Below are 18528 nucleotides of genomic sequence, written 5' to 3'. Positions count from 1 at the left end.
TGGCGCTTTACAAGCGAAAGCGGGTATATGTACAACAATCAATAACAATACAAAACAGACTGGTATATGAGGAGAGAGGACCCTGCCCGTGAGGGCTCACAGTCTACAGGATCTAACTTGATGGTTAAGCGGTCTGTCCAACAGTAAATTAAGCTGGGTTTTTTTTGCCAAAAGAAAAATGTTACTGTTGACTAACCTCTTTAAAGGGAATCTATTAGCAGCTTTTGGTATATAATCTGATAATGTGCCCCCCCCCCCCCCCCCGTGCCAGCAGCCGGCGCTGCTCGGATCCGGGCCTTCAGGGGTGGTGGCTCGAGGGTCTCCGGACTCGGGAGTCTCGCGGACATGCCGAATAAATGGGGGGACGTATATGTACGGGCTGGGCCGTATGAAGTTCATGACACCACCCACGGTGTGTGGTTAGGTGGGACACCACCGCTGCTGTTACGGGTCACCCAGGGGAGATGTCGTGCAGAAAGTTGTTAACCCCTCTGTGGGCAAGGATGGTGGCCCCGGGACCCGGTGGCTCAGTGCAGGGGAGATGACGACCGCAGGGGATGCTGGTGTACTCACAGTTAGTAAAACACACAAGTCTCTGGTAAACCGAGGTGATGGTGGCCGGTGCCACGGCCGGTTGCGTTCGGGATCCCCCACCCGGCTGGTGGTCTCTGTCCTTTTCCTGCACTGTTTTGTATTGTCACGCTCCCCGGGTCCTCGGCTCCCCTCCCCGGGTCCTCTGCCCCGCTCCCCGGGTCCTCAGCCCCGCTCCCCGGCTCACCTGCCACGCTCCCCGCTCTCCAGCCTCCGGTGCCCGTCCTTCCCAGGTTCCCTGGCCTCCGATCCCGGCGTCTGACGGCTTCCCAGGCCCTGGCCGGCTCCCCTGCGTCCTCCCCTCAGCTTCCTTCCCTGGCTTCTGGCACCCGGGCAGCGCGCATGCGCATTAGGGCGCGCGCTGCGGTCACTGACCCTTTCTTAAAGGGCCAGCGTCCATTAACAGGAAATGAAGCTAAACAGGTACAGGGTATATAAGGGTTTATTGTCCAAGGGGGCGGGGCCTGATCTTCGTGTTTTCCAAGCTAGGAGTCAGGTCTCCTTGTGTCTCCTTGCCATACTCACGTATCTCTCTTCTAGAGCTGATCCTGCCTCGGCATCCGGTCCTGCTGAATCCCGAACCCCGCACGCTGTCCGTCTGCCATCTGACAGTCCGTACCATCTCGGATCCCTGCGGTGACCCGTCATCTCGCTCCAAAGGTTCCGGACCCCGCCTGACCTCATCTCGGCTTCCGAACCTGAGCTACGTCACCCGGACTACCATCTGTGACTCCGTGGTCCCAGGGACTTCTCCGTTACACTCACTTGCACGGACTGTTCTGCTGCCCATAGTGCTTCAGCTACCGGACTCCTTACCACCATCTTAGAGTTCGGACCAGTGGATCCACCTCCTGGGTCTGCCCGACCGCCTGGCCCTGACAGTAAGATCAGGCCATGGATCCCGCTGCAGCACTAGCGGCCTTGCAAGAGGAACTCCAACGCCAGCGTGAAGTCCAGACCCGCATGTTGGACTTTATGACTTCCGTGGACACCCGCCTGTACACATTACAAGCGGCAGTTACGCCTTCAACATTCCGGGCCTCCACTAGTCAATCCACGGCTCCCGCACCCGTGGCAGCCTCTTCGGATGCTTCCCGACTCCGTTTGGCTTCACCACCTCGTTATGCCGGAGATCCCAAGACCTGCAGGGGCTTCATAAACCAATGCTCCCTTCATTTCACGCAGCTGCCACATTTGTTTGCCTCCGACCAAGCCAAGGTCGCCTTCATCATGTCTCACCTAGAGGGCGAGGCACTGGCGTGGATGAACCCCTTGTGGGAGAAGGAGGACCCTATGACCAAGGACCTTCAAGAGTTCCTGCAGGCCTTTCGCAGCACCTTTGACGAGCCGGGACGCGCCTCTGCGTCTGCTTCATCCCTTCTCCGCTTACGTCAAGGAACACTGACGGTAGGCCAATATGCCATCCGTTTCCGCACTTTGGCTTCAGAACTCGGGTGGAATAATGAGGCCCTAACAGCCGCCTTCTGGGAAGGACTCTCGAGTCGCATCAAAGACGAGTTGGCGGGTCGTGACGTGCCCTCCACCCTAGATGCCCTGATTGCCCTAGCAACTCGAGTGGACATTCGTTTTCAGGAGCGCTCCAAAGAGCTATCTCGTGAGAGACGTCCGGTACGGCATTCCTCTCCTCCACGGAAGCCCTCCGTACCTCAGTCATCAACAGCTGGGATTCCCGTCCACGAGCCCATGCAGATTGACCGAGTACGGCGGTCTGAACAACGTCGAGCAGAGCGGCTCGCCAAGGGTCTCTGTTTTTACTGCGGAGAGGACACACACCTGCTACGCTCCTGTCCAGAGAGGCCGGGAAACTCCAAAGCCTAGGGTTGGTAGGAGAGGCCACCCTAGGTGCTGGGACTCTCTCAGACCCGGTTATGTGGACCGTGCAAGTGTCAGCGGGAGAGACGCGCTTCACGGCTGAGGCATACCTCGACTCTGAAGCAGCAGGCAATTTCATCCAGCAGGCCACGGTGGACAAGTACCAGTTGCCTGTTACTCTACTCGATAAGCCCCTAGTGATTGCCTCTGTGGATGGGAGACCCCTCGCTGATACCATCTCCTGGGTCACCAGGCCGGTCGAACTGCGTATCGGTGCCCTGCACACCGAGAACATCGCTCTCTACGTCCTTCCACACATGTCCCATCAAATCCTGCTGGGACTTCCCTGGTTGCGGACACACGAACCATCAGTCAGCTGGGGCACTGGCGAAATCACCCGATGGGGCTCCGCCTGTCATGAGAGGTGTCTGAAGTCTATACAACCCATCCGACGACCTCCGGTTCCAGAGAACCTACCGGAACTGCCCTCGGCCTATTGGTCCTTCGCAGACGTTTTTGACAAGAAGGAGTCTGAGGTACTTCCGCCACACCGTCCCGACGATTGCGCCATCGACCTGCTCCCAGGAACAACACCACCTCGAGGACGGATATATCCGTTGTCTCCAGCCGAAACCAGGGCCATGTCTACCTACATCACAGAAAGCCTGGCAAAGGGATTCATCCGGAGATCCTCCTCTCCTGCGGGAGCAGGCTTCTTCTTCGTTAAGAAGAAAGAGGGTGACCTACGCCCATGCATTGACTACCGGGGTTTGAATCAGATCACCATAAAAAACAAGTACCCCCTGCCGCTCATCCCCGAATTGTTCGACCGGCTCAGAGGAGCCCGTGTGTTCACCAAACTGGATCTTCGGGGTGCCTACAACCTAGTTCGTATCCGCTCTGGGGACGAATGGAAGACCGCGTTTAATACTCGCGATGGGCACTATGAATACTGCGTAATGCCCTTCGGTCTGTGTAACGCTCCTGCCGTATTCCAAGAATTGGTGAACGACATTTTCCGGGACCTCCTCTACATCTGTGTAGTAGTTTATCTGGATGACATCCTTGTCTTCTCTCCGGACCTCCAGACCCACAGAGAGAACGTACGGCTGGTTCTACAGAGACTGAGAGAGAATCGCCTCTACGCCAAATATGAGAAGTGTGTCTTTGAGCAGTCTTCTCTCCCTTTCCTGGGATACATCATCTCGGGTACAGGGCTGCAGATGGATCCAAAGAAGGTCTCCTCCATTCTCAACTGGCCTCCCCCTTCTGGACTGAAGGCAATCCAACGGTTCCTGGGATTCGCCAACTACTACCGCCAGTTTATCCCTCACTTCTCTGCCCTGACTGCTCCTCTCTCCGCCTTGACCAAGAAGGAGGCTAATCCAAAGGACTGGTCACCTGCGGCCGACGCCGCGTTTTGCTCTCTGAAGCGAGCATTTGCCTCCTCTCCTGTACTCCACCGACCGGAGTTAAACCGCCAGTTCACCTTGGAGGTGGATGCCTCCTCCTCAGGAGCCGGAGCAGTGCTCATGCAGAAGTCCTCCTCCGGGAAGATGGTGACTTGCGGTTTTTTCTCCAAGAGCTTCTCAGCGCCTGAACGCAACTACACCATCGGTGACCGAGAACTATTGGCGGTCAAACTGGCTCTGGAGGAGTGGCGCTACCTCCTGGAAGGAGCAGTGTACCCCGTGATTATCTACACGGACCACAAGAACCTGGAATACCTTCGGTCCGCTCAGCGACTGAACCCACGGCAAGCCAGGTGGTCCTTATTCTTTGCCAGGTTTGATTTCCAGCTCCATTTCCGACCCGCGGACAAGAATGTACGCGCTGATGCCCTGTCTAGGTCTCTCATGCCCATGGAGCAGGAGGAAGAGAGTACCCAACCTATCATCTCTCCTAGCAAGATTATTCCGGTGGCTCCTGTCACCCTGGCCCAGATACCGCCCGGGAAGACCTATGTCTCTGAGACCGACAGGAAAAAAGTCTTACACTGGGGTCATGCCTCAAAAACAGCCGGTCATGCAGGTCAGAAGAGAACATGGGGTGCGATTGTACGCCATTACTGGTGTCCATCCCTTCGCACGGACGTCGCTGCTTTCGTCTCTGCCTGCTCCTCTTGTGCCAGGAACAAGACGCCCAAGCACCTGCCATATGGCCGTCTTCTGCCTCTGCCTATACCCTCAGTTCCATGGCAACACATAGCGATGGACTTTATTACGGACTTGCCATTATCCTCCGGGCACACAGTCATATGGGTCGTGGTGGATCGGTTCTCCAAAATGGCTCACTTCGTCCCTATGGCCGGACTGCCCTCTGCTCAGGAACTCGCGGAAGCCTATATACATCACATCTTCCGCTTGCATGGCTTTCCATCTCACATCGTGTCCGACAGGGGAACTCAGTTCACCTCCCGCTTCTGGAGGGCGCTCTGCAAACATCTGGGAGTGACTCTGGACTTTTCTTCTGCTTACCATCCTCAGTCTAATGGCCAAGTGGAGAGGGTCAATCAAATCTTGACCTCCTTCTTACGTCACTATGTCAACGCCCATCACGACGACTGGTCCACGCTTCTGCCTTGGGCTGAATTCTCCCATAACCACCACATCAGTGAGTCGTCCTCCAAGTCTCCCTTCCATGTCGTTTACGGACTTCAGCCCGCCATCCCGTTGCCTATATCCCCTTCTTCGGATGTCCCTGCTGCTGATACTGTAGCCCGTGACTTCGCTACCATTTGGGACTCTGTCAAGGCGTCCCTTGGGCGCGCTTCCCAGCGGATGAAGAAACACGCCGACAAGAGGCGCCTGGACCCTCCGTGTTTCTCTCCTGGTGACCTGGTCTGGCTTGCTTCCCAGTACATCCGATTGAAGATACCTTCCTACAAGCTGGGTCCTCGCTACATCGGGCCGTTTAAGGTCCTCAGCAAGATCAATGAGGTCTCCTACAAACTGAGGCTTCCGGCCACGATGCGGATTCCCAACTCCTTCCACGTCTCTCTGCTCAAGCCGGTTTTCCTTGGTCCCTTCTCCTCTGCTGCCAGTCCGGCTCCTCCTCCTATTGCCGAGGACGACATCTATGCGGTAAGGGATATCGTGGCCATGAAGACTGTTCGAGGCCGACAGTTCTTCCTGGTGGACTGGGAGGGGTATGGTCCTGAGGATAGGTCCTGGGAGCCCAGGGAGAACGTGGGCACTCCTCTGATCCGTGCCTTCATGTCCCGGTTGCGGGGAGGGGGGCGTGGGGGGGGGGGTACTGTCACGCTCCCCGGGTCCTCGGCTCCCCTCCCCGGGTCCTCTGCCCCGCTCCCCGGGTCCTCAGCCCCGCTCCCCGGCTCACCTGCCACGCTCCCCACTCTCCAGCCTCCGGTGCCCGTCCTTCCCAGGTTCCCTGGCCTCCGATCCCGGCGTCTGACGGCTTCCCAGGCCCTGGCCGGCTCCCCTGCGTCCTCCCCTCAGCTTCCTTCCCTGGCTTCTGGCACCCGGGCGGCGCACATGCGCATTAGGGCGCGCGCGCGGTCACTGACCCTTTCTTAAAGGGCCAGCGTCCATTAACAGGAAATGAAGCTAAACAGGTACAGGGTATATAAGGGTTTATTGTCCAAGGGGGCGGGGCCTGATCTTCGTGTTTTCCAAGCTAGGAGTCAGGTCTCCTTGTGTCTCCTTGCCATACTCACGTATCTCTCTTCTAGAGCTGATCCTGCCTCGGCATCCGGTCCTGCTGAATCCCGAACCCCGCACGCTGTCCGTCTGCCATCTGACAGTCCGTACCATCTCGGATCCCTGCGGTGACCCGTCATCTCGCTCCAAAGGTTCCGGACCCCGCCTGACCTCATCTCGGCTTCCGAACCTGAGTTACGTCACCCGGACTACCATCTGTGACTCCGTGGTCCCAGGGACTTCTCCGTTACACTCACTTGCACGGACTGTTCTGCTGCCCATAGTGCTTCAGCTACCGGACTCCTTACCACCATCTTAGAGTTCGGACCAGTGGATCCACCTCCTGGGTCTGCCCGACCGCCTGGCCCTGACATGTATAAGGTGGACTTTCTTTCCCAGTATAAAACTCAGGAGTCCGCTCCCGGCTGGATGTAGCCTAAGGAGCCGTGCCCGCAGACGCTGGCCCGTGGGATCTATGGGCCCTGGCGGTGACCTCTTATCCTTAATCGGTGGGCTGTTGTCTTCTATGAGGGACTTTGGGTGGGACAGGACCTCTAGTTCTGGCCTCAGTCGGTTAATTAACCAGTTCCACTTGTTTCTGGTTCCTGGCTTCAGGGTCCGAGTACCCCCCTTTGTGCTACGGTTTCCGGGTTGGTTCCCTGTGTCGGTACCAGCGGGCTACAACCCTGGCCTGGTCCACCTCGGTTCCACAGAGCCGTCTTCCCGTCTCCTGCTGACGGATCCACCGTCTGCCTCCTAGCCAAGGCACCAGGGCTCCTACCCTGGTACCGTTCAACTTGAACTTCACCGCTGGAGCTACCCTTAGCTCCAGCCCACACTCCTCTCCAAACTGAACTCTAAAGCAGTCTGCCTGTTTTTCCCGCCCTGGGCAGTCTAAACCCCTGGGTTGGCGTGTCCCAACCGCCTGGTCACGCCCACTGGTGTGCCTGTCTGTCCCTAAGGGGGGTGACTAGGGTTTTCTGGTTGGCTGTGTGTTTCCTAGTGTGGGAAGGTGTTATGCAGCGGCCTATTTGTGACTACCTGGTTTTGCCAGGGCGTCACAATAACACCATAACAGAGGGCAAGATTGCAGGGATACATCACTTACTGAGCTGCTTGGTGTAATTTTCACATAATACCTGTTTTGTCTGATGTAGATATAGCAGAGCTGAGGGCCCAGTCACACACAACGACTTACCAGCGATCCCGACAATGATACGACCTGATAAGGATTGCTGGTAAGTCGCTGGGAGGTCGCTGGAGAGATGTCACACAGTCAGGCCTAACCAACGACGCAGTAACAATACAGGTCGCAGTAGCGACCTGTATAACGACCTCGGCGGTCATTGGGACCCTGCCACACAGCGTCAAACACAGTGATGCGTCCTGCCCAGCGGGAGCCCGACGACCAAAAAATGAACCAGAACCGTGTGTAACGATTAGCGATTTCACAACAGGGGCCAGGTTGCTGTTTAGTGTCACACACAGGGAGATCGCTAATGAGGTTACTGGTATGTCACAAAACCTGTGACTCAGCAGCGATCTCTTTAGCGATCTCACTATGTGAGAAGTACCCTTAAGCATTACACTGTATATAGCCCTGCCCACCTCACTGATTGGGAGCTTCCTATGTACACTGTGCATTGTGAGCAAGCAGACAATCAGTGTTGTGGGAGGGGTTACACAGATTAGACTGACTGGGCTGCACTCAGATGGTGTTAATGTCCTGCTGATAAAATGCTGATAGCATTGAAACTGGAACAGACAACCTGATAAGTGACACATCCATGGATTCAAGGTCTCCTTGCTCTATATTATGCTGCTCTCAGATGAAATAGAAATAAAACCTGTTGATAGATTTCCTTTAAGTGGTTCAATGTTAATGTTCACTTTATTTGTCTTTATTTATTTGTCTGGCGCAGCTGATTCTCAGCATGTGGTGCTACCTGAAATGTATGCTACTTCGGGGCTAACGTACATTTCAGGATTAAGTTACGCAACTTTGGCATAACTTATGATGAATTTGAGGGACAAGTATGACTGCGCCATGTGACTATCATGCCTTGTCCATATTGGCGTAGCTGGTTAGGAATGCCATGTAAATGCCAAATGTCTCAGCATTTTTGTGCAAGTGGCAAGTTGCGCAAAAATTTTGCAACTTATTAAGATGTTTATGCTAGATTTATGGTTTTCCCGATAACCTACAGTAGATGTTATGAAAGGTTTTGCAAACCTGCACAGGCCCCTCTATTAACAATTACCCAAATGTTAGCATGCAGCGCAATGGAGAAACCAGCCCAAGAGCTGTCCTAGCTGCAGTAGGTTTTGAATAAGCTCAGGCCTCAACGTTTCCAAAAAATGAGGTTGTTGATTTCATATACGTTAACATTACTTTTCTTAGGCTACTTTTGTAACCTCTTTTAGTGTCTCTATCAGGGTTTTTTCTATTCAAATGATTTTTATTAGGTTTTGTAGTTAACAAATCTTAAAATCATGCGTTACAAAATTTAAGGACATATAAATAGTAATAACAAGGTTAAGAAAATGCACATATTTTGACCCTTCAGTTTGTTAGTGTTGATACATCAAGCAGTATATTTTGTTGGTCAAATCAATTGCTTATAAATTAACTTTTTGCAAAACATAACTAAACAAGAAATAAAATTAACAACTTCCTGACATGGATTCCGTAGACAGTCCAGCAAATTTGCGAGATCAGAAACATATAATTCTAGTGAGTTTTAGATCAGGGAGGTATCAAAGACTAGAGCTTCAAGCCTGGAATTATTAGTGAGCTTGTATTTCTCGAATATAGTTAGTGTTTTCTTAACGTCAGTTGGGCTATATAGTCTGTCGGTGATTGGGCTCTGGCCATGGGTCCCATTTGGTGAGGTACTTTGTTTGAGTATTATTTTTTATGGCATAGTAGTGCTCTAAAGTTTTATGTAGAGTTAGTTTCTCCTTAGCTTCTTGAATATTAGGAGCTTTCTCACTTTTCCATTTGGATGCAATGAGATTAGTGGACACTAGTAGAATATGTATTACTATGGGCCTAAAATGTTTAGGTATCGCTTCAATGTTTAAGACAAGAAGAACTAATTCTGGAGTTAGAGCTACATCTAGCTGTGTAATAGACCAAAATATATGAGTTATGTTGCCTGAATTTCCACAGTTTCTCCAGCATTTGTTTGAGGTATCTGGGTTAATTAAATGCAATTTATGGGGTGTGTAATACCAGCGGATTATTATCTTATAATTGGTTTCTATAAGAGCAACGCAAGGTATATTTTTGTAGACTGTGGCCAATGACTTTTGAAATCTTTCTTCAAATTGATTTTCTGGGATTTTTAACTCGATTTTCCACTTTTCCAAGTGTTTTAAGTTAGGGAGATTTGTGTCTTCGTTATAAATTTGGTAGATATATTTGGTTTTCCAAGTGTTTTGATTATTTGGATTCTTTAAGAGAGCTGTGATGTTACTTGGAAGGTGGAGGGTGGTGCTAGGTTTCATGAATATTTTTTCTATTATCTTCCAAGTTTTCTTATTTGACTTTGTTAGTTTGAATTCTTTTGCTAAGTCTTGGTAGGGTTTCAGCTTATCATTATCGAGTATGTCTGAGATTAAGCATATTCCCTTGGATTTCCAGTGGTTAAGCTTTAATCTTGATGAGAATGCAGAAAGAGTTTCGATCTTCATCCAACCTATTGATTCGGTGCCGTGTATTTTTCTAGATTGGGCTCCAAATTTCCTCCATGTTATTATTGAGTTCCTGGTGATGACCTCCTTAGGTAGTCGCTTTTTAGAGTCGCATAGGTAAGCTACCACCAGGTCTCCAACTTCTATATTTGGACAGTAAGAATCTTCAAGTCCCACCCATGCAGGTTTATCATCTCTGTTCCAATACTTCTGGCTGCTTTTAATAGTCGTTGCTTGATAGTAGGCCATTATGTTTGGCATCCCCAACCCCCCCATTGATTCTGTTTTTGTTTAGGGTAGATTGTGCTACTCGAGGTTTAGTTTTACCCCATACAAAAGATGTTAGTTGAGTTTGGAGTTTTTGTATAAGCTTCTTCTTGATTGGTAATGGGATAGTTCTGAATATATAAAGTAGCTTGGGAAGTTCCAGCATTTTGTATGCATTTATTTTTTCTAACCAGGAAAGCTCTACTTTGGATAGATGTTGTAGATCTTTTTGGATGGTATTATAAATGTCAGTAATATTCTGGTTAGCGCAGTCCTTTGTGTTTTTTGTTAGTTTGATTCCTAAATAAGACATGCTGTCCACATTCCACTGAAATTTGATTTCCGATTGTAGGACTTTTAATAGATCCTGATCCAGATTGAGGTGCATAGCCTGGGTTTTATCCATATTGACCCTATATAATGAGACCCTTGAGAATTCTTTAAAAACTTCCAAGGTCTGTTTGACCGAGTTCAGTGGATCCGTTAGAGAGAGTAGGATGTCATCTGCGAAAAGTGACACTTTGAATTGTCTCTTATTAGCAGGGACGCCCCTAATCCGGCTGTCCATCCTGATCTTCTCCGCCAAGGGCTCAATGAAAAGATCGAACAATGACGGGGAAAGAGGACACCCCTGCCTTGTTCCATTCGAGAGGTTGATTTTACCCGAGAGGAGACCATTTGTTAAAATTCTTGCAGACGGGTTTGAGTAGAATGATTTTATAAGGTCTAATACCCTCCCATTGAAGCTAAATTTTTTTAAAGTTTGAAGTAAGTAGTTCCACTGAACCCGGTCAAATGCCTTCTCAGCATCAATTGTGATAAAGACTGTGGGAGTGTTAGTTTCCCCTGAGTGAGTGAGTAGGTTTAGGATTCGTCTGGTAGCGTCTTCTGCTCCACTGTTTGCAATGAACCCCACTTGATCTTTGTGTATAAGGTTTGGTACTATTTTTTGTAGTCTGGTGGCTAGGGTTTTTGCCAATATTTTCAGGTCAGAATTTAGGAGCGAAATGGGTCTATAGTTTCCAATGAGGTCTCTGTCTCCCTTTTCTTTATATAAAACTGATATAGTGGCTTCTTGCATCTCCTCAGGTAATTTTAAGCCTAGTGATAGTTCATTGATGAGGGTGGTTAAATATGGGGTTAAGATTGTAGCAAATTTTTGTAGTACTCATTGGGAATTCCATCTGGTCCTGGTGCTTTATTTTGTTTTAGAGAGTTTATTGTAGCCATTATGTCACTGTTTTTCTATGGGGTGTTTGAAAATTTAAATCTTCGTTAGACAGGGAGGGTAACTGAATCGAGTCAAGGAATTGATTGATGTCTTCCTTAGTGGGTTTGTCTTCTAGTTTATTATTTTTTAAGTTATATAGGTTGTTAAAAAATTCCTCGAATTTTAGTGAAATGTCTTTTGGATTTTTGTAAATTTTGTTGTCCCTATCTCTTATCTGTAAGATTTTGGTCTTAGATCTCAGAATTCTTGTTCTTCTGGCTAAAAAACCCGAAGGTTTATTCATGAGATGGTAATAATTGGATTTTGAGGTCAGTATGAATCTTACGTATTCGTTTGAGAGAATGGTTTTTAAATCTAGTCTGAGTTTTAAAATTTCTTTTTGTGTGTCATCTGATGGACTATTTGCTTGTGAATTTTCTAGTGCTTTAATTTTATTTATAATCTCTTCAGTTTTCTTTTGTTTAATTTTATTAATCTTAGCGTTAAGTTGGATCAGGGTTCCTCTGATGACTGCCTTATGGGCTTGCCACAGAGTTGTGATAGAGATATTTTCTATGTCATTATATTTGAAATAATTTTTTAAATCATCTTGTATTTTTAGGCTATGGTCTGGGTGGGTGAATAGAAACGAGTTAGCTCTCCAAGTTTTATTAATGTGATGATTGGTGAGGATTTCAAATGTGATGGGAGAGTGGTCTGACCACACTCTAGGGTGAATGGTAATTTGTTTAATTTTCTGTAAGGTATTGATGTCAGAAAGGACTAGGTCAATTCTTGAAAAAGATCTGTGGGGGTTTGAATAATAAGTATATTCTACTGAGTTTGTATTTAGGCATCTAAAGATGTCGTATAGCTCCTCTCGGTTCATCCAAGAATCAAGAGTGACATTGAGTACCCTGCCTTTGTTGGAAGAGTCGAATTTAGGGTTAGGTATGGCGTTAAAATCTCCGAAAAGTAAAAGAGATCCCCTTTGGTGTGATCTAATTAAAGATAGTACTCTATTTAGGAAGGTAATTTGTCCCTTGTTGGGAGCATATATGTTGGCTAGTGTGTATGTAGTGTTATTTAGTTTGCAGATGACTATTAAATATCTACCTTCTGGGTCAATTATCGTTTTCAGTTCTTCAAATCTTATTGAGTCTCTTATAATGAGAGCCACACCTGATTTTTTCTTTTCATTTGAAGAGAGAAGGATTGTTGGGAATGATTTCTGTTCAAATTTGGGTGTTTTTTCTAGGGCGAATTTTGTTTCCTGTAGTCCAATTATATCTGCTTTGAATTTTTGGATGTCCCTCCATATGAGAAACCTTTTTTGTGGCGAGTTTAACCCATTGACGTTGATAGTCAGGAATTTTGTGGTCATCTTGGTGGTTGATAGCTTTTTTTTTTTTAGGCTTTTTCTCTTGGTGTTGTCTAGATATTTGATCTTCCTCCTGCTGGGGATACTTTTTGTCATGTTATTGATCATGTCAGGTAAACTTGAGGTAACTATTTTAAACATAAACATGGGGTGAAGTTTCAAGGTAGATATATTGTGGGAGATATATTACAACAAATTTCTCCTTGTGGGCTAGTGTTTTCTGCCTATTAGGATGGTCCCGATTCAGGTAAGGGACTTGAGCGAGGGTGCACTGATAATTATCTGTTGGGATCATCTTTTTTCCTTCCCAGGTTGGGGAGATGCAATTTTCAAGTCTTTGAGCAATTTCAGCCCCTCTTCCGGCTCTTCGATTGACATGGTTTTTTGCTTAAATGTGAAGATCAGATTATTGTTTGGATGGCCCCAGCGGTATAAGATGTAATTTTTCTTCAGAGCATCCGTGATAGGCTTATAGTCTCTTCTCCTTTTTAAAGTCTCCTTTGAAAGGTCAATGAATACTTTTAAGTTCTCGTGGGGGGATGGTAAAGTTTTGTTGTTTCGTAAGAAATCCATTAGTTTTTCTTTTGTTCTATAGAAATCTCGCAATGACGTCTCTGGGGATTTCTTCTGCTAAGAATGTCGGTTTTGGGAGCCTGTGAACGCGTTCAAATGAATACTCCAATTCTGGGAGGGAGGGTAAAGCTTTTTTCACTATGTTCTTTACATATGTCATAAGGTTTGTGTTTTTGATCTTTTCTGGTATTCCTCGAAATTTTAAGTTACTTCTTCTGTCTCTATCTTCTCTATCTATCCATTTATTTCTTAGGAATTTTACCTCCTCTTTTAGCTTGTCTTGTTCTTTTTGTAAGTTCTTTGTGTCCTTTGAGAGTTCCTCCACATCTCTTTCAGTTTTCTACGATCTTGATGCTATCATTGCCATAGATGTTTTCAAGTCATCTAAGTCAGTTTTAAGCGATTTGTTGTAAGCTCTGAAGAGCTGTTGTGGAAGAATTCCCGGTCCAGTGGCTGGCCCACATTGTAGTTCACCATGAATTCTTCATCGTTTGAATCTCTTCTGGCTTCTTTTTTGACTGGGCTTGAATTGGAAGAATTGCTCCTGTCTGAGTCTGTGTCATCATGTAGATTTGTGACTTGGGCAGGGTTGCGTTTGTTTTCCATTTCTTTTCTTGGTTAACAGTAACATCAAGTGATGGAGTGAGATCAGGTGCCCATAGGTCCCTATTGTTGTCTCCACTATTTTTCCTTGATGATTGAGTAGGACCTTGGGCTGTTGAGGGGGTTTGGTCCATGGACTCCTCATACATGGTTTCATTGTCTACTGTTTTACTATTAGGATTATTTTTGTTTTTGGGTGGCATTGTGTATTAATAGGAGTTTTATAATGTGCTTTTATTCTACTTTTACAATGTAGTTTATTGTGCAGGTTAACTATTGTGGCTTTAAGGATTTTTCTCCTTCTCTTACCTAATCCTCCCCTCTCCCTCCTGTAAAGTAGTTATTTCAGTCGGATGTCACCCCTGTCACATCTATAGTTTCCAATTTTGTTTTTGGATATTCTCATATACTTAAATTCCTCTGCTTTATGGGATCTGGATATGAACAGGTGAGTAGTAGTATTATGGTACAGACCCTTATGGGAGGGTATATTCGGGGTTCCTCTGTGGGTCAGGCCCTTATGATGTGGTATGCTCAAAATCTGCTTATTTGTGGGGTCTTTTGTAGTATAACTCTCAATTAAAGTTTTAATTAGGCCCTTTAAATGTACGGAATGGAAGGTACGGTACTGTGGCACATACACAGCATGCGTGAGCTCACATTTGGTAGTGTCTGTGCCACAGGGATCCTCCCCTCCTCCTGGGTCTGTTGCTGTGGGTACTTGTAAACAAGTTAAACAGCGCACATTGAGTTACTCAGCTCCTATGGAGCATTAGCTGAGCTCTAAGTGTATATTATACCCAATTTACATATATCTCCTATCTGCAGATCCTGGTAATGCTTTGTTGTATTATCAACCTGTAAATGAGACAGCTAACAAATATATATATACACACACACACACACACACACACACACAATGAGGCTTACTCAGTTACTCTTGGTAGTCTTAAGAGGTTGTAGTAGTATAGTAAGGTACCAGTATGGGAAGGATGAAGGGAATGAAGCAGTCAACACTTATCTGTTTAAAAGTTGCTTTCAGCTGTGCAATGCTACTGAAAATGGGTAGCAGCTATGCATTAGTTGTGGATGATAACTGCACTCCGCTCCCTGTCATCCCCCCAACGTTGCTATGTCAATCGTCTGTTGTAGTGGTGATTAAACCATAGTCTGCGGGGCTCGGGTACGTGGGAAGCCCGCCGACTTCGCTTGAGTGATGATCCGCTTCTATACTGTCTTGTGCAGATGCAGAGTTCCTTCACATCCCAGATCTGCGGTGCTTGAGTACGTGGCAGGCTCTTCCACCTGATCAGCTTGCGGTAGTGTCCGTGATGTAGTGCTTCTGTGAGCCGCTGACAAGATCAGCTATGCATCTGTTAGAAGTGCTGTCTGAACCCGGAATCCCATGCGTAAGGTCGATGCAGATCTGATCACCCAATCTGCTGGCAGCCTGTAGACTGTTATAGCTGACCGCAGCTAAACCACAGCTCCCTCAGTGACGTTTCCCCACTGTTTATTGTATTAGGGGTGGTTAAATAGTCTATGTAATAGTAAATGCCGGTATATGGTGATTCAGTCAATATAGTGGCAGGATCCTTTAAATGCAGGCAGCTTACTGAGGAGAGCTCTTGACCAATTATCACTGTGGGAGTTTGTCAGAGCTGACAGGATGTGGTAATATGAGCCACTGCTAGGAGCCAGAGAGCAAACAATGCAATGTAGAGATATTAGTCCAGAATAAAGTGGTATTGCTCATTTGGTTGCAGGAAATCTATGAAGCTTTGTATTTATCTGTTGAGTTCTTGCTGTTGTGTTAGGAGTCTTGTTAGTGGATGTCCCAGATAGATAAAAGAGGCAGGAGACCCAGGCTGTAATGGCTCCTTAGGGCTGCATCATGGGTTCAGGCCTCCTTGTAAGTATTTAGATGAGGCAAAGTCCTAAGAAGTCCCAAGTAGGATCAAAATGCTCTCTGTGCACTCCTGCGCTCTGTCCTGTTGCTTTGGTAGGGAAATGAGCCTTTAAAAAGGCTAAAAACCCTGTTGCTGGTGATTAGAAGCAAGACCACCAGTCCCTGTGTCTTCACATGGGAAAGCAGGCCACGCCCCCCTCTATCAGGGTTTTTTCTAAAGCCCAGAAAAATGGGATATATCATAATGAAGTCATAGATTAAAATAAGGCAAACAGAATGCAAAATCTCCAACTTTGGATGACATTTTTTCTGGCCGTGTCCAGGATACAGCTTACTATTGTGTGAATGGTCCAGACCAAGTAATATTTTACTATTTATTTCCTTATTTTAATAAATGTTACATAGAGATTTTTTTTATTCTATCTCTTTGTTACAGGAAGCAGTTACAGTGTTCCCGTAAGCTGGATGGATTCTACAGAGCAAGAAAAGGCATTCTGGGAGATAGTTATAACAAAACCAGGAGAATGGACAGAAGTGACACTGCCACTAAGACAGAATCTTACACCCCGTTGATAGCAATTTGCTCAAAACTTACATCAGATAATAATTGTTGACTTGGCACAGACAGTCAATAACCTTCAGTCTATACTTCCTTAGCTAGCCATTATCCCTACCTGTCCTCTCTAAAAAATAAGCATCAATGAATTGGCTAAAAATACATAGAAGAAGAATCCCTGACACCTAATCTCAGTGGTGTAAATAGTGTGCGAGTGGCCCTAGAGCAAACTTTCGGCTCCTAATTCTTCCTGTCCGCATCCAACACACTGTGGACCACGCAGGTGGCTCAGGAATCCAGCATACTTTAGGCAACACATACTGCCTGCACAATGCCTTGATGTCAATCTGACAAGAGCTTTACAGGACAGTAGTGCTTAAGTGTTTTGATGAGACTGAGCCTACCCTACACTGCTTTTTACTGAGCAGTCTTCTAATGGTATGTGTGGTGGACTTGAGTGCTGGACCTACATATGATTTGATTTATTGCGGCTGCTTCTGTCAGTTACATGCCACCCTGCCACCCTTCCTCTCCCTCCTGACCAGGCCAATCCTCTATTTGTCCTACAGCTAACAGTTAGCTTGGTATACCATTACTACTCCACTTTAGTTTGATGTCTAATCCTGTGAACATAGAATTTGCAGAAAAAAACTAATGTGCTTAGTTAAATATAACCATCACTCATGACTTTAAAGGGGTTCTCCCGTGTAAACAATTTATCACCTATTCGCTGGATAGGTAATAACTTATTGATAGGTTTGTGTCCAAACAGTGGGATCCACACTGATTGGCAGAAAAGGAATTTTTTTCTCCTTATTAAGTACTTTTAGCACTGTTAGAATAGTTGCCGTTACATTCATCCTTAGTGAGGCTGCTGAAAAAAGCCGAGCTCAGTCCTCGGCATCCTCATAGGGAATTAATTCAACACCAGTTGAGCATGACTATGACAAGAACAAGACACTGTATAATGGGAAAAGAACACACCAAATCTAACAACAATAACAATCTAGTTGAGCATGGCTACAGATGCTCTATTCTAACCAAGTTAAAGGGGCCCCATTTTTCCAATGGGTGAGGATCCCAGCAGTCGGCCCACCACCAATTAAGTTATCACCAGACAACCCATTTAACATAGTTTTATGCAAAATAGCACATATCATGTACAGCTGCTATTTTGCTTAGAGGGGTTGTGATAACAGAAACAGAACTACCTCTGACCATGAGTTGTGCTTGGCATTGCAAATCAGTTTTATGCACTTCAATGGGCCTTAGTTGCAATACCAGACACAAGCCATGGTCAGGATTGGCAATGCTTCTGAAAGAAATCAGCTTTGATTTTCTAATCATGGCTAACCCCTTTGAGACTAGATTATTTAGAAATCATGTCTAATTAAAGATTACATAGAAATGATCATTTCTGCAAATGCCCAGTGGTAAATATGAATTAACCTTTAATTTTAGAGACGTTGCCAATTAATACATTACATATATGTGTTACATCTTGTGGAAAGATTATAATCACAACTAAATAAAAGGAATTCACTTTTATTATATGTCTGTAGCATTATTAACTAATTGCATGTGTGGCTCCCCTGAGGCTTCAGTCGCCACAGAGGTACTGCACTTCAGCCAGAGGTGTAGTATCCCATTCCCGGGTAAGGAGGAGGTCGCAAACCGGTATACACAAAGCACACACATTCTCATTCAGCAACACTCCACTGGACTGTGGTTAGGGCAAGTTGCAACTTTGAAGTCGCTATTGGAACGCACAGTCCGAGCCAAGCTGGGGGGTGGAGTCTAGTTGGTGGGAGCACGCTGTAGGAGTTAGTCAGTCAAGAAAGAGCAGTGGAGGAGTCAAGAACTGTGGTCTGGAGCTGCAGAAGCTTGGCCCAGGCACACAAATGAAGGGGACCTAGAGCCCACGGGAAGCGACCATACTCCCGCGGCCTCGTTCCACAGACGACATATCAGAGTGGAGGGACTTGGCCGCAGAAGGGGACCAGCCCCTCAACTAGTGGAGAACTTCAAGACTTAGCTAGCTAACCGGGGCTGAGGTTACATCAAGTGCCAAAGCCAAATCCACACACAACCAGTGAAAATGTGACCATATAGGGTAAAAGGGATAGAGCTTCATCCACCCGATAGGGTCCGCGTGTACTGGCTTGGGGCTCTGTGCGTGAGGGCGCAGGGCAGGAGGGAGAAGATACCGCAGGAAGTCGACCAGGAAAGGAACACAGAAGAGTGTACCGG

General features: G+C 46.9%; 1 protein-coding gene across 2 annotated transcripts in view; it reads left to right on the top strand.

The window, feature by feature from the left end:
- Positions 1-17807, top strand: part of SYTL1 (synaptotagmin like 1) — a 492061-nt gene extending 474254 nt beyond the window's left edge. For both annotated transcript variants that reach the window (XM_075335915.1, XM_075335916.1), the window contains exon 15: positions 16159-17807. In XM_075335915.1, the coding sequence (XP_075192030.1) occupies positions 16159-16295 (137 nt within the window). In that variant the 3' untranslated portion in view covers positions 16296-17807. The remainder of the gene's footprint in view (positions 1-16158) is intronic.
- Positions 17808-18528: the final 721 nt, after the last annotated feature.

The sequence above is a fragment of the Anomaloglossus baeobatrachus genome, chromosome 2, assembly GCF_048569485.1.
Source record: "Anomaloglossus baeobatrachus isolate aAnoBae1 chromosome 2, aAnoBae1.hap1, whole genome shotgun sequence".
NCBI lineage: Eukaryota > Metazoa > Chordata > Amphibia > Anura > Aromobatidae > Anomaloglossus > Anomaloglossus baeobatrachus.
Note: the sequence above shows the minus strand (reverse complement) of the source record. Positions and strands in the feature narration are given on the sequence as shown.